Below are 13,708 nucleotides of genomic sequence, written 5' to 3'. Positions count from 1 at the left end.
CCTACAGAACACATAAATATTTATAAAAAAATTGCCACACACATTCCATAGAGAAAAAAAAATGACAGCAACATTATCATGAAAAAAAAATCTATCTCAAACTTAGTGAAGAAAAAAAGTAATTCCAGAGTTATTTTTTTTTACCATTGTCCCACCCAAAGTTTCTAATGGTCAGCCCCTTAGAATACACAATCCATTGGAAAACATCCACCCAAATATTATGACAGATATGACCATACCTCCAGTAACAAACATGCCCGGTGCTGTGGAAATCCATGCTACTGTGTGAACCGAAGCAGCGGCGCTTGGCAACACAAACGTTATAATAACTGACATAGAGTCGGTATCTATGAGACGAACACCAAAGTGTTGATTGGCTACTAGCAGATAATCATGAGACAAGGGGTCCCATTGTAGATCAGCGACCGGGTCTTCTTCATCTGATCCTTCTAAATTCTCCGGTCTTAAAGTGTGCTTGTAAACTTTTTGACCTATACACACAAAGAAATCAAAGAAAGCTCAGAAAGAACTTCATGTGCTAGGATTATTGTAGGCATATTTGAAATTAATTAAAAATTTAAGATTTGCCTTTCAAACAAGAAGTTTGTCGACTAATATTGGTCAGCTATTTGAGATGCATAACATGAACCTACACATTATAAATGATAATTATTATAAGTGCATATTGCCATATAGCAAAACAGTGTTTTATACTGCAATATTGTCATTCCATTCTTTCTTGCAGTCATATTCACTCAAATATGGAATACAATGTGTAACAAAAAAACACAGAATCACTAAAAATCCCAGTAAAAATATCTTTGAATATAGTTATTACACAAATAAAATAATCATTATGTAATGAACTGTTTTGCAGTGAAAAAGCTGAAAAAAAGAAATTGCTAATTAGTAGGCAGAAATTGCTAATTAGTAGGCAGAAATTGCTAATTACTAGGCAAATTAGGCATTTAGTATTCATGGATTCTATGTACCAAGTTTCCTTGAAATGCGATAAGTTTTTCAGTTTTAAGAAAAGCTGACAATTGGCTAATTATTACGCAAATTAGGTAATTAGGTAGTATGCATGAATGTCAACTCCCCAAAAAAATCATGTCTACACTTTACCCTTAAGCATCTATGTATCACGATTTATTGAAATGGAATGTTATGTACATTAGGTAATTAATATGCACATATTTTTACTGAAAACTGATCAGGTCTACTCATTGTCCCAGATCAACTATGTACAAAGTTTCATTCAGTTGTAAACAAAGGGAGAAGACAATGTTTTTAAGTATCTTGGGAAATAAACGTGCAAGATGTCACATAATCAAACTTGGATGAGATTACAAATGGGTTGATAAATTCAAAATTAGAAGCAGAACGGATACAAATTGTTTGATTTAACAAAAAAAAAATACTTTCAAGAGGGACAATGGCAACACCTGATATTTATCTCTTAAAAAGCAAGTAGTGATTATTTTTCCTACTTTTAAATGAGGATCACCACACAAATCACATTAAAATGTACAGATTGCCAGCTGGGTGTTACCTGGAGTAAAAATTGAGAGACTTCCATCCACATGTCCAAACGCCATCTTCCCAATTTTTCGGTGATGCCATCGAAACTGACACACATCAGACATAAAATTACTGGCTTCCTTGTGAGTGGTTAGTCCTCCTCCCTGGCTGAAGTTCCAGATACACAACGGCCCCCTGGCGTAAATAAATGCAATGGCATCGCGTTCGTGAAGACACCAACCTAGGCAACTGGGCGTCTGCTTAGTGTTCTCAAGGTTAGCCACAACTCTTTGTTCAGCAACGTTCCATATAACAACACGATTGTCCGCACTGGCGCTAGCAAAGACGTCAGGATTGCGGGGGTTCCACGCAATTGCTGTAATTGTCTTCTTGTGTTCAGACATAATAGCATACAGTTTGAATTCATTATATTTGTGGTCCAACTGAAAAACAAAATATATACATATAGATCAGTACTGGTATTAATATATAATTACCACTTTAATATAACATAACATATGTTAATTAATGCAAGATTGCTCAGTTTCTGTAATGCCTAACATTTACGAGTCACATTTTTTGATTACCATAATTGCAACTGGCTTACTGGGAAAAGTAACATGGCAAAACATATTTAGAAAATACCAGGTAGTAATGAACATGAATATTGATAATATCGATCGGAAATGTAGAATAATGATCCAAATAAGGTCATTCAAGTCACATGTCATAACAATTAGTAGAAATGTACGTACATATACGTGAATGGAAGATATATTTTCACTTTATTTGAATTCACTTTTTTGATGTTTTTGAACATATTTATTGGATTTTAAATTCACACACTTGACAGGATAAACATAGCTTTATTGTTATTTTCATACATTCAAGTGAATTTAATTTTATGGAATTTTATTCATTTACAAATAATGAAATTAAATCCCAGTATTTAAACAAACCATGCATGAAACAGTCCCTGTAATAGTTATCAAATTTAAGATATATAGTTTTGAGATATTGCTCTGGAACAGCATTAATTAAAACATAGTTGAACTCTGGTGACCTTGCCCTTTGTTATATAATATAATTCCCTTTATCATAGTTTGTTTCAATATAAATATACATTGTCATAATTAATTTTGAATACAAACAAGTTTTGGGGTTGAACCAACAGTGGGGAATCAGTCTACCGAATGTCCTTAAAAGATGTAAATATCTTACAAAAACATTGGTGCCTTATTTGTTTAATTATTTTAAGGGACATAATTTCCAGCTTTATTCAAAGTAATTCAGTTATTTTAGTATAAAAACAAATGTCTCATTGTAAAAAAAAAGTGCTGCATTTAGATGTGAATAGATTCATAAAACATGCAAGATAACAGCAAATTTTAGTTGGCTTTAGTCCAAGTATTTTGTACAGGTGTCTGTCAAAAATTAATGATTCACTGAGACAAATATGAACTGCCTCATTGTGTCACTACTGTATTATATGAAAAGTAAAAAAAAAAAACCTTTATGAATAGCTATCATGTTGCAAGCTCTGCTTTGTATGCAAATCAACAGTACTGTTGCCTCCTGAGAATCTACATCTTCAAACACTGCAATCCTTGAAGTGCATTTTTAAACTAGTATTATAAAAACTCTATCATTCTGTTCTAATAGCTGAAACATATTCCTGTGAGTTTTCATTTGTCGAATGAACTGTTTGTCAAATACAGAATACATATATTTTAGAATAATTTTCTTTTTAAAATGTGGATGAAATGTTTTGCTTTTAATGTATTTTGTATGTATTGTTTTTGATTTGATAACTTTGAACTAAACAGATTTTCTATTAGCTTCAGATCTTGATCAAAGTTAGGCACCCAGTTCCTAGGAGTACTTATATTGATTTTCTGACATCTTGTTTTCTGTAAAGATTTTTTTGGTAGGTTTGCAAATGTGTATCAGACTGCGCAATCTCTCCATGAGTTGGTTTTGAAACCCAGTATGGGATTCTGAGATACATTATCAAGGATATTATTACAAGATAAATCATTTGCTTCATTGAACACATACAACAATGCATATTTCCACTGAGATCAGTGACCTTTGATGTGTATCACCAGTGATCAGTCAAGTAGAAACAGTCAAAAAATTTTATCAGATTTTCTCAATTTTTGCATGATATTTTCATACAGGACATCTGTTGTTCAAACTCAGGGAAGACTTTATACTGATGAATAAGGTGACCAAGTTTGATAAAGTTTGGAATAGAATTAGTAAAGTTATTATGCACACAATCACAATTATTAACGACGACGACAACGACGACAAATACAACAACAACAACAACGACGACAACGACAATGCCGGACAAAATTTTTCCCTTAATATACCTTTCCCTTCCATCTTTGATGGTACGGGCAAGGTAAAAATCAAAGAACACTTAAGGCGCAGTCACACCATGACGTTCTGGCTAGCGTTCTCTGGCGTTTGAGGAAACATTGGTAGTCGCCCAAAGTCGCTGGGACAGCGCCAGAAGAGCGCTGTGAGAACGCTAGTGAACGTCGGTAATCATTGCTGATCGTTGGGAATCGGCGGAGAACGCTGATCCAAAAAAAAAGTTTTGAACATGCACAAAAGTTCTCATTTGAGACCAGCGTTCTTCAACGTTTATTTTTAAACGCTGTTAAATGTTAAATAACGTTCTTTGATCGTTTTGCTAACGTTCAACGCGTTCGACAAGCGTTAGTCAGTCGTTGCTCTAGCGTTACTTAGTTGTTACCAATTGCTCGCTTTGCAGTGAACAACTCACTAGCGACCTGTCAACGACCACGTACCCCTAGCGCACATAAAGCGTGCGACTAATGTCAAATTAACGACATAACGTTAGATACACGCTCAACACGCTCACTTAACGTTTAAAAGTCGTTCGTCGCGCGCTAGTAACACGTTAGCACACGTCAAACGTTAATCGAACGCTGGATGTATCTACCTCGTTCCAGAACGCTCGGAAATTGGACGATTGGAACGTTCAGAGAACGCTGACCAAAACGTTATGGTGTGACGGGGCTATTAGAAAGAACTCCCGTGTGCTGAGAGTATTAGAAACACAGTAAAAATTGATTCAAAATTACTTGTACTTGAGATATTGATGGAAAAGCTGAAAACTAATTATGCAAATCAGAAAATTAAAATAACAAGAATGTAAAACTAATAAGGTCAGCGCAATGTAACAGACCATCTATGTACCAAGTTTCATTGAAATGTGATCAGAACCAAACTAATGAATAATTATGCTAATTATGCTAATTAGGGAATTTATATGAACAGATTTGAACCCAAAACTGATCATATTTGTACATTGTCCTAGAGCATATATGTACAAAGTTTCATTGAAATGTGATGATTAGTACTTGAGATATCAGTGTAAAAGTTGAAAATTATGCAAATCAGGTGATTAATATGCATAAATATATTCCAACAACTAATTGGCTCTCTGCATAGTTAGATTCATTTAAAGGTGATGATTAGTACTCAAGATATCAGTGAAAAAGTTGAATATTAAATAATTATGCTAATAAGTTAATTAATATGCACAATTATTTACCCCAAAACTAATCAGATCTCTGCATAGTCCTAGAGGATCTATGTACCAAGTTTCATTGAAATGTCATGATTAGTACTTGAGATATATCGTATTACCCCGGGCACGCGCCCCTCCCTGGGCAAGCGCCCACCCCCTGTTTTCACAAAAGTTACATGTTGGGGACATCCTCGGTTAAACGCCCAGGGTGATTTTTAGCCAAGAACGGGGTCAACAATAAAGTTTTATTTGTCAAAAACGAACGCGTTCGATTTATTTAAATAGTGTGTTTGTTACGGTAGTTCTCTTTTTGGAGTGTGTGATGGCCCTGAAAAGGGCCGCTTTGTTTGTGTTTTTACGTAAAAACTCATTGGAACTTAACGACGTAAGATGAACCACGCAGCATGTGGCGCACACGTTCTGCTTTCTCTTCATTCACGATGAATCCAATATTGCAATATTGCAACGATCCATACCTTGGTGAGTGGTTTGAAACACTTAGCTTTGGTTTCAAAAAGTAGCATTTCGCTGACTGTGAATCCATAACGGGAGCTAGCACTTTTGAGACATCACGTCGTAAACTTGCTACTTTCTTTTCATCCTTCATCACAGCATGTGGATTATTTTTCTGTCGTTGAAGAAAAAACATTTTGCCGACCTCAAGTCCATTACGATAACCATAATGAGGCATGCCGAGGATGGGAACTTGTTGCATCATCGTTATTTTTGGAATTTTGTCACGTGTGTGGGTGCGTGAATAAATCATGTTAATGAGGTCGACCAGAGTTTATTTTCAGTCTGTTATTTATGTATCGCCATTTGGATATGTTTATGTATTCACAATAGTTTGTAAACATTTCACATCAGTAATAAAAGGTTGATTTGTTTCATAACCCTGTCTGCTATTCTTCAGTAATTACGATGCGATGTATCAATACGTGCGTGAACAAAATTATGCTAATGAGGTCATCGCCATCTTGGATTACAAGCGGTATTTTTTCCCGGCAGTTTCGACTTGCACTGATCACGGTTACCGGTACTAAAAAAGTAACCGTGCATTGATTACAATACTTACCATACTTTGTAGTCAATTTCAGTGAGTAATACAACTTCATTCGCTGACATAAAACAAGTTTTATTCTTGAAATTCGACCCCGTGTCTTAGTGTTCCCACAGTTCTTGGCCGAGTGCTCACGTTTATTGAAACCTCGCATAGAAATAAGTTCGTGTACAAAGTGTACGAAAGCATTCCTTTATTTGACCTTATCATACAATCACAAAAACAACTTTTTAAAATCTTTTTTGGGGTGGTCCTCGGGTAAGCGCCCACCCCCAATTTTTCTCGATTTTGTATGTTCAGGCCCCTGGGCGTGTGCCTGGGGTAATACGGTATGTGAAAATCCGAAAATTAACTAATTATGCAAACTAGGTTTTTAATATGTACAAATATTTACCCCAAAACTAATCAGATCTCTGCATAGTTCTAGAGGATCTATGTACCAAGTTTCATTGAAATGTCATGATTAGTACTTGAGATATATGTGAAAATCAGAAAATTAACTAATTATGCAAATTAGGTTATTAATATGTACAAATATTTATCCCAAAACAATCGATCTCTGCATAGTGCTCGAGTATCCATGTTTCACTGAAATGTAATGCTTACTACTTGAAATATCAAACGATGAAAATTAATTTATTATGCAAATTAGGTAATTAATATGTACTGATTTTCACCCAAAACTAATCAAAACCTGGTATTAGTTCAGAGCATCTATGAACCAAGTTTCATCAAAATCCAATGAGTGGTTCTTTAGATATCAGTAGAACAGTCATGGAACAGCTAAAAATTAGCAAAGTATCATGCAAATTAGGTAATTAATATACACGGATTATTACCAAAAACTAATCAAATCTGCGCATAAGTTCAGAGCATCTATGTATCAAGTTTCATAAAAATTCCATGAGTGGTTCTTTAGATATCAGTGGAACAGTCATGGAACAGCTAAAAATGAGCTAATTATCATGCAAATTAGGTAATTAATATGCATGGATTTCAACCAAAACCTAATCAAATTAGCCCAGAGCATCTATGCACCAAGTTTCATCAAAAACCGATGTATGGTTCTTGAGATATCAGTGGAACAGTCAGACACACACACACACACACACATACACACATACAGACAGGGTAACTGCAAAGACTCCCAAAAATGGCTACCTGTCGACCATTTTGAATCCCATCTGAAAAATGAAATGATGTGCATCACGGTTTGATAATGTCCAATTTATGTACCAAGTTTGAACAAAATCAATCTGTAAACACCGAAGATCCTGTTCCAGAATGCAAAAAATGCTTTATTTTGATGAATTTTCAGCCCCCAAATAGCTGCCATTCGGCCATCTTGAATCAGATTGTGAAATAAATTGATGTGCAAGTGTATACAATTATGTACAATGTTTGTATGACGTTTAAATGTAAACTGTCTTGGCATATCTAAAATACAGGTACACCTAGACGTCAATTCATAAGTCATCGTTTTCGGACTGCATCCGAACGGGAACTAATAATTAATGTATTGATATGGGAAATATTACTGCCACATCAGATTTTCTTTGATTAGTTGAGTGGATTGAATTCTTATGACAAAATAGAGATAATGAATGTCAAATTATTTTTAGTATAAGTGACAATATATTAGAGTTTATTTAAACAGAGAAAAGAAAGCATATTATCTTGTGAATAATAATTGAATTTCATGTTAATTAATTTTTTTTAACAAGCAATGCACATTTCAATTAAAGAACTGAAGATATTATTAGAAAATGAACAATATGTATAGTATTAATTAAAGCAATCAGCCTTGCTGTTTTCAACAAGAATTCAAAAATATCACTTTTTACCAATAATGACAAAAATATTCACAATAAATTAGAGAATTGAACACATCATCATGAAATGAACAAATCTAAGAGAGGTCTACCCAAGGTACATATACACCAAGTATCAAAGCATTCAGGCTTGTAGTTTTCAAGAAGAAGTCAAAAAAGTAAAAAGTTGACACTGACAATGACAGACACTAGACTCTGACGGACAATCACTTTATATCGACAACAGAGCTAAAAAAAAGTGAATGATAAGATGTAAGGTGATATGAATGCAATACTATTATACAGTATGCCATGGATATGTCATGCTGATAAAGTTCCCAGATAGCTCAGTAGCTCTTTATGAAAATTTGGGGGATTTTATCCCTTAAAATATTTGGTTTTTATTTCTCCAGCACACTGCCCTCTGAACTGAATTCCCAGGAAGTGTTGATAAATGAATTAAACTCTTGAATTGAGAATAAAACCTTAAATAATTTTTATGTAAATTTTCTCCATATATTAATAGTGTTTTATATGTGTTATCATTATTTTATTGATTTGGCCTTAAATTACATTCACATAATTTTTTATTAGAGAAAATATATTATCAGAACTCATTTATTAAATCTTCAGAAAAAGTCATATTTTATTATTCATATTTGCCTTTCAAATAAATAAAATGCATATTGGTATGTTAGTTTGTACATTAATTGTATTCTGAAGGGGAGAAGGTTCTAACTTGATGATGAAAAATTATACAAAACTTTTGCCCCAAAACAATTTGCCAACAATTTATTTCTCAGTAAGGATTTGGTAATATAATTTTCCAAAAATGACATTACTGATTAAATTGGATTTTGTATTATACTACTGTGTGCTTCAAATACCACCCCAACCCCGACTTAATATCTTGGAACAAATATGACAGCCAGCACCAGCAATGGAACTTCATGACGACAATGTGTTATTGGTTTGTTACATTCAGAATGCAATTATCTGGACTTGTGAAAACTAATACTAGTAATTGCAGAGTCAAGTTGGGAATGAATTACGGTACACACCATAAGTCACGCATATAGACTTCTACTGCAGAGCAGTTTAACATTTATTCACTTGTACAGAATTGGTATTGCAGTCACAGGAAACCAGGTAGAATGATAATGAGGAATACTTTTACCCCGGGGAGTCAAGACTCTATAAAGATTTACTCGGTATGTACAGTCAATTTAATCTGGGTAATAAAATGTGCAGTACTATGGTTGCCTGATGTGATTATTTCGAATCTGTTTAAAAACTGCATTTACTGTTGTTATGATATCTTTGTACTTTTAACACAATTGTGATGTCATACCGAAACCAAATTGTAATCAATTTGTTCTGACATATGTCTGCTTATTTTTTGAATTGAATATAAATTTTATAAATTTACCTACTTTTAATATGAAAAGTTGTTATATGTTTATTTGTGTCAACAATGAATCATTTAATTTTATTACATAATTTTTTTAAATTTTATTATAATGAACTATATAAAATTGTAATTATGCACACAGTCAGAAAGAAATATTGGAACATTTTTCACTTGTTAGAGCATGTTAACACACGTTAGCCAATCAGAAAATGCGTATCAATCACAAATACATCCAACCAACCAATTAGGCGTAGCGTTACTGAGGTATATACTAATTAAGTTGCAGTCTGTAAAATGAGAATTAATAAAGTTTATTACAGAACTAATAAGATTTCCAATTTAAACAATCATCAATAGTTAATTAATCTACTATATGTGTTTATTTTGATGGACACAAAAAGCAGATAAAAGTAACTTCACATTGTAAACACAGACAGATAGCATTGTCCTGAGGGTTAATGTAACAATGGCTGCACAAATAAAAAGACATGTATGTCTACACGTATGACAATATAGTGTTATAAATCTTATCAATAAATATATTTTATTATTCCAGTTTTATATATAGGGTTCACACTATAATTAGAATTTCTATAGAGACGCAAGATCACTTTAGCACCCATGCTTATGCCAATATTTCAATTGTATGCAAAGTCGCAAACTATGTTATTAATATGCCTAATACATTGCGAAACTCAAACAGCTTATCATACACAAAGTCTGATTAAATTTCATTTTATGGAGGATTAACAAATCTGTATAATTGATCAAAGCTGGTCTCAATATTTGTATAATTACCTGGTATACCAAAAAAAAAACATTTTGTAAAAAGGCTGCATTGTAAGATCTCTCCCACCCAAGTTTTAATGACAATATCCAGAATTTTCTCCATTCACAATTAGCTGTTTCATCACATTTACAATGGTTTGTACATATGTATTTATATTCCATAACACTATTATTAGATCATTGTAGGTATCAATGTGCTATGGGCAATTATTTGACATTTCAGAAGCCGCAAGGTGTTCAACCTGTTCACAAATTAAAAGTACAAGCAGCCTGTCAGCTGAGATAGCTCCGCTGTTAGCAATGTTTCAATTAAAGAACTGAATAGATCATTAGAAAATGAACAATATGTATAGTATCAAAGCAACTGGACTTGCTGTTTTCAACAAGAATTCAAAAGTATCACTTTTCACCAAAAATGACAAAAATAATCATCAAAATTGGATAATTGAAGATATCACCACGAAATGAACAAATCTGAAAGAGGTCCACATGTAGTACCTATATATGTTATATAAAAGCAATTGGACTTGCGGTTTTCAACAAGAAGTCGAAAATACCACTTTTTACAATCACTCATATGATAAGCTCCGCTCGACAAAGGCAACAGCAGAGCTAAAAAACACAGACAAACATCAGCATTTTATAGGATTCTGTGCAAGCGCAGAAGTCTATAACGGTACTATGTCTTTGACATCTGAGAATTCAATGTGAAAACATATTCACCGGCAATTGCGTGAATCTGAATTGCTGCTAGGGCTATGATTTATAACAACATTGAATTCATGACTTCTGAGAAAACAATGCGAAAATATATTGATCGCTAAATGTGTGAATCTGAATTGCTGATAGGGCTATGAATTATAACAACATTGAATTCATGACTTCTGAGAAAACAATGCGAAAATATATTGATCGCTAAATGTGTGAATCTGAATTGCTGATAGGGCTATGAATTATAACAACATTGAATTTATGACTTCTGAGAAAACAATGCGAAAATATATTGATCGCTAAATGTGTGAATCTGAATTGCTGATAGGGCTATGAATTATAACAACATAAATTCATGACGTCTGAGAATTCAATGCGGAAATATATTAACCACTAAATGCGCGAATCTGATTGGCTGTTAGAGCTATGAGTTATAACAACATAAATTCATGATCACATCCTATTCATCAACTCGATGACCTCTAACATAGATACATAGTACAATAACCTTAATCTAACTTATGCAACAGTAGACAATCTGTTTAGTCTGTAAAATCAGAATAAAGTGAATTCTTGTATTAGTTATTATGGAATATTAATTAATCTTTAAAACTCAAATGTAGATGAGCAAATTTTGTCATCAAATTTCATTCAAGTATCTCCTGATATGTATTACCCTTAAATAACTTATCTTCATTTTTATAAAAACATCTTTGACTGAAAAATGTCATGCTACGAGATATACACTACCTGAACAACCAATTATTAGATTTGTGAGTGGAATTTTAGTGAAAACAACCGATCAGACTGACACATTTAGAATGAGAGCTTGAATTCAGAATAAAGTAGCTATACCAATCTCAGATCATAACGGACGACGTCAAAAGATCGATGTTGGATAAAAAACTTATTTCCTTTAGTTTGGGGGTGGGGGGTTTTAACCTCAAAAAGTTTCCATCCTACAAAAACGATTTTATTTTTTAATGAAGTCAAAAAAATCTTGGAGTATTTTTAGTTCGTTAACCGAAAAGGGAAAAAAAACAGAAAAATGGTTTGGTTCGAGTGTAAATCTGTGCGTCAAATGAGGTGCATTTGTAAAATCTTTTTACACCCACCCGACAACCAACGTCTATACAATACTACTGTCCGATTATCAATTTGTATTTAATGGTGAATGTAGTCTGATGCCATGACCAATATTTATCAATTAAGTTTCAGTGGGGTAGGGGGGTTTGGAAAAAAACTAAAGGAATTAAGTTTTTTATCCGACATCGATCTTTTGACGTCGGCCCTAAATACACTTGTATTTGTAGTAATTCAGATGAACCTAATAATACATGCTGCTGCTTCAGCTCTCTGCAATGAAATATTTTATTTTTATGAGGTAACGAAGACTTAACTGTTTGGTTACGTCACAAATTTGGTAAAAATTAGGGAAACACTGGTAACTGTCAACCTGTTCGAATCCCCCATTAAATCCCTACATTAAAAACTGCAAGTGAAACAGAAACACTTAATATAGCAGGTTGCATGAATAGCTGTTACAAAATTGACGCTACCAGTACTCAATAATAGTGCCAACTAACTGAATTCTGAATAAATGATTATAACTAGCATTTTTTTTAAATTGCTTTTTCGTGCCATAATATTGTGGTGTTTTGATTTGAGTATAAATTGAAATTGTTTTTTGCAAATTTGATGTTTATTGTGTTGAATAGCATGTTTCTGACTATTTTGAACAGTTAAATGATGTATTTCATCTTCTATAATACGGCAATGAGAGCAAATTATGTCTTCTACTGTTGTTTTTGGTTGTATGTACCTATCCTTTTTGTATTGCCAGTTTATGAGAATCTAAATTTTGCAATTGTTTTAACATGTTGTTTATTTTTTTAAATATGTATTCTATATGGAGGTAACATAAATAATGTGGAAACAGCGGTGTTGAACTAATAAGAATACATGGACATATTTGGCGATAATTACATAGACTCGTCATCTGGAATTGAAACTGCGAAAGAGCCTGGGAGACCAATAACGCTAGTACAATTTAAAGCTCATTTGTTCTGTACATATAACGTAACATTGTTGAGCATTGAGTTTTCAATAAATTTTATGGGTTAAATAAAACAAAACAAATTTAAAGCTCGTTTCTATACCATGGTATGCAAATCAAAAAAATCATTTTTTTTTACATCTGTAAACAAAGTATAAACTAAAAAAAAAAAATCCAAAACAGAATTTCAATCATTAATTAATTAAAACTGCACAGGAGACACAGCTTTGTTACTTACATAAAGCGTATGCGATACTACATTTATATATTTGCACTGATAATAAATGCTTGTGTATTACTCTTTATAGTCTTTGTGGGAGATGCAAAAAAAAATTAAAGGAAAAAAAAATGCTTATGTATGTGTGTCAATAGTAGACATGTTACAATGATATATTGTATAGTTAATGCACTTATGGTTTATGTGCGCTTCTTTTGGAAATGAGTTTTTTAATAGAAAACAGTATTGCAATAAGTATTACCGGTAATAATTATAAGTCCATATATTGAAAAATTAGATCAACTATTATATTTGATACTCAGTCCTATGCTTTTGTATCTTGACCAGTCACTTAAGTGAGTACTTGTATATTGTCCATGCAGCACTGATACTCAATTGAGATTGTAAGGATTAAATACAAGTGTAATCACTTATGGTTGTACAGACACTTGTGTATCATCTTATGCATCAACTTATCTCAAGACTTCACACGTATCACTGCAACCGCAGTATTCTATCTCACTAACAAATCAAAGCATTTGTTAATATGACATGATGGTTTCT

At 33.0% G+C, this 13,708-nt stretch overlaps 1 protein-coding gene across 1 annotated transcript in view; it reads right to left on the bottom strand.

The window, feature by feature from the left end:
- The window catches only part of LOC102808866 (WD repeat-containing protein 17-like), a 107,509-nt gene that overhangs the window by 51,292 nt on the left and 42,509 nt on the right, over positions 1-13,708 (bottom strand). Inside the window, exons 3-4 of the mRNA XM_085497773.1 lie at positions 1,553-1,964; positions 240-491 (exon numbers count right to left, since the gene is read on the bottom strand). Of these exons, the coding sequence (XP_085353899.1) occupies positions 240-491; positions 1,553-1,964 (664 nt within the window). The remainder of the gene's footprint in view (positions 1-239; positions 492-1,552; positions 1,965-13,708) is intronic.

The sequence above is a fragment of the Saccoglossus kowalevskii genome, chromosome 4, assembly GCF_978046115.1.
Source record: "Saccoglossus kowalevskii chromosome 4, keSacKowa6.1, whole genome shotgun sequence".
Lineage (NCBI taxonomy): Eukaryota > Metazoa > Hemichordata > Enteropneusta > Harrimaniidae > Saccoglossus > Saccoglossus kowalevskii.
Note: the sequence above shows the minus strand (reverse complement) of the source record. Positions and strands in the feature narration are given on the sequence as shown.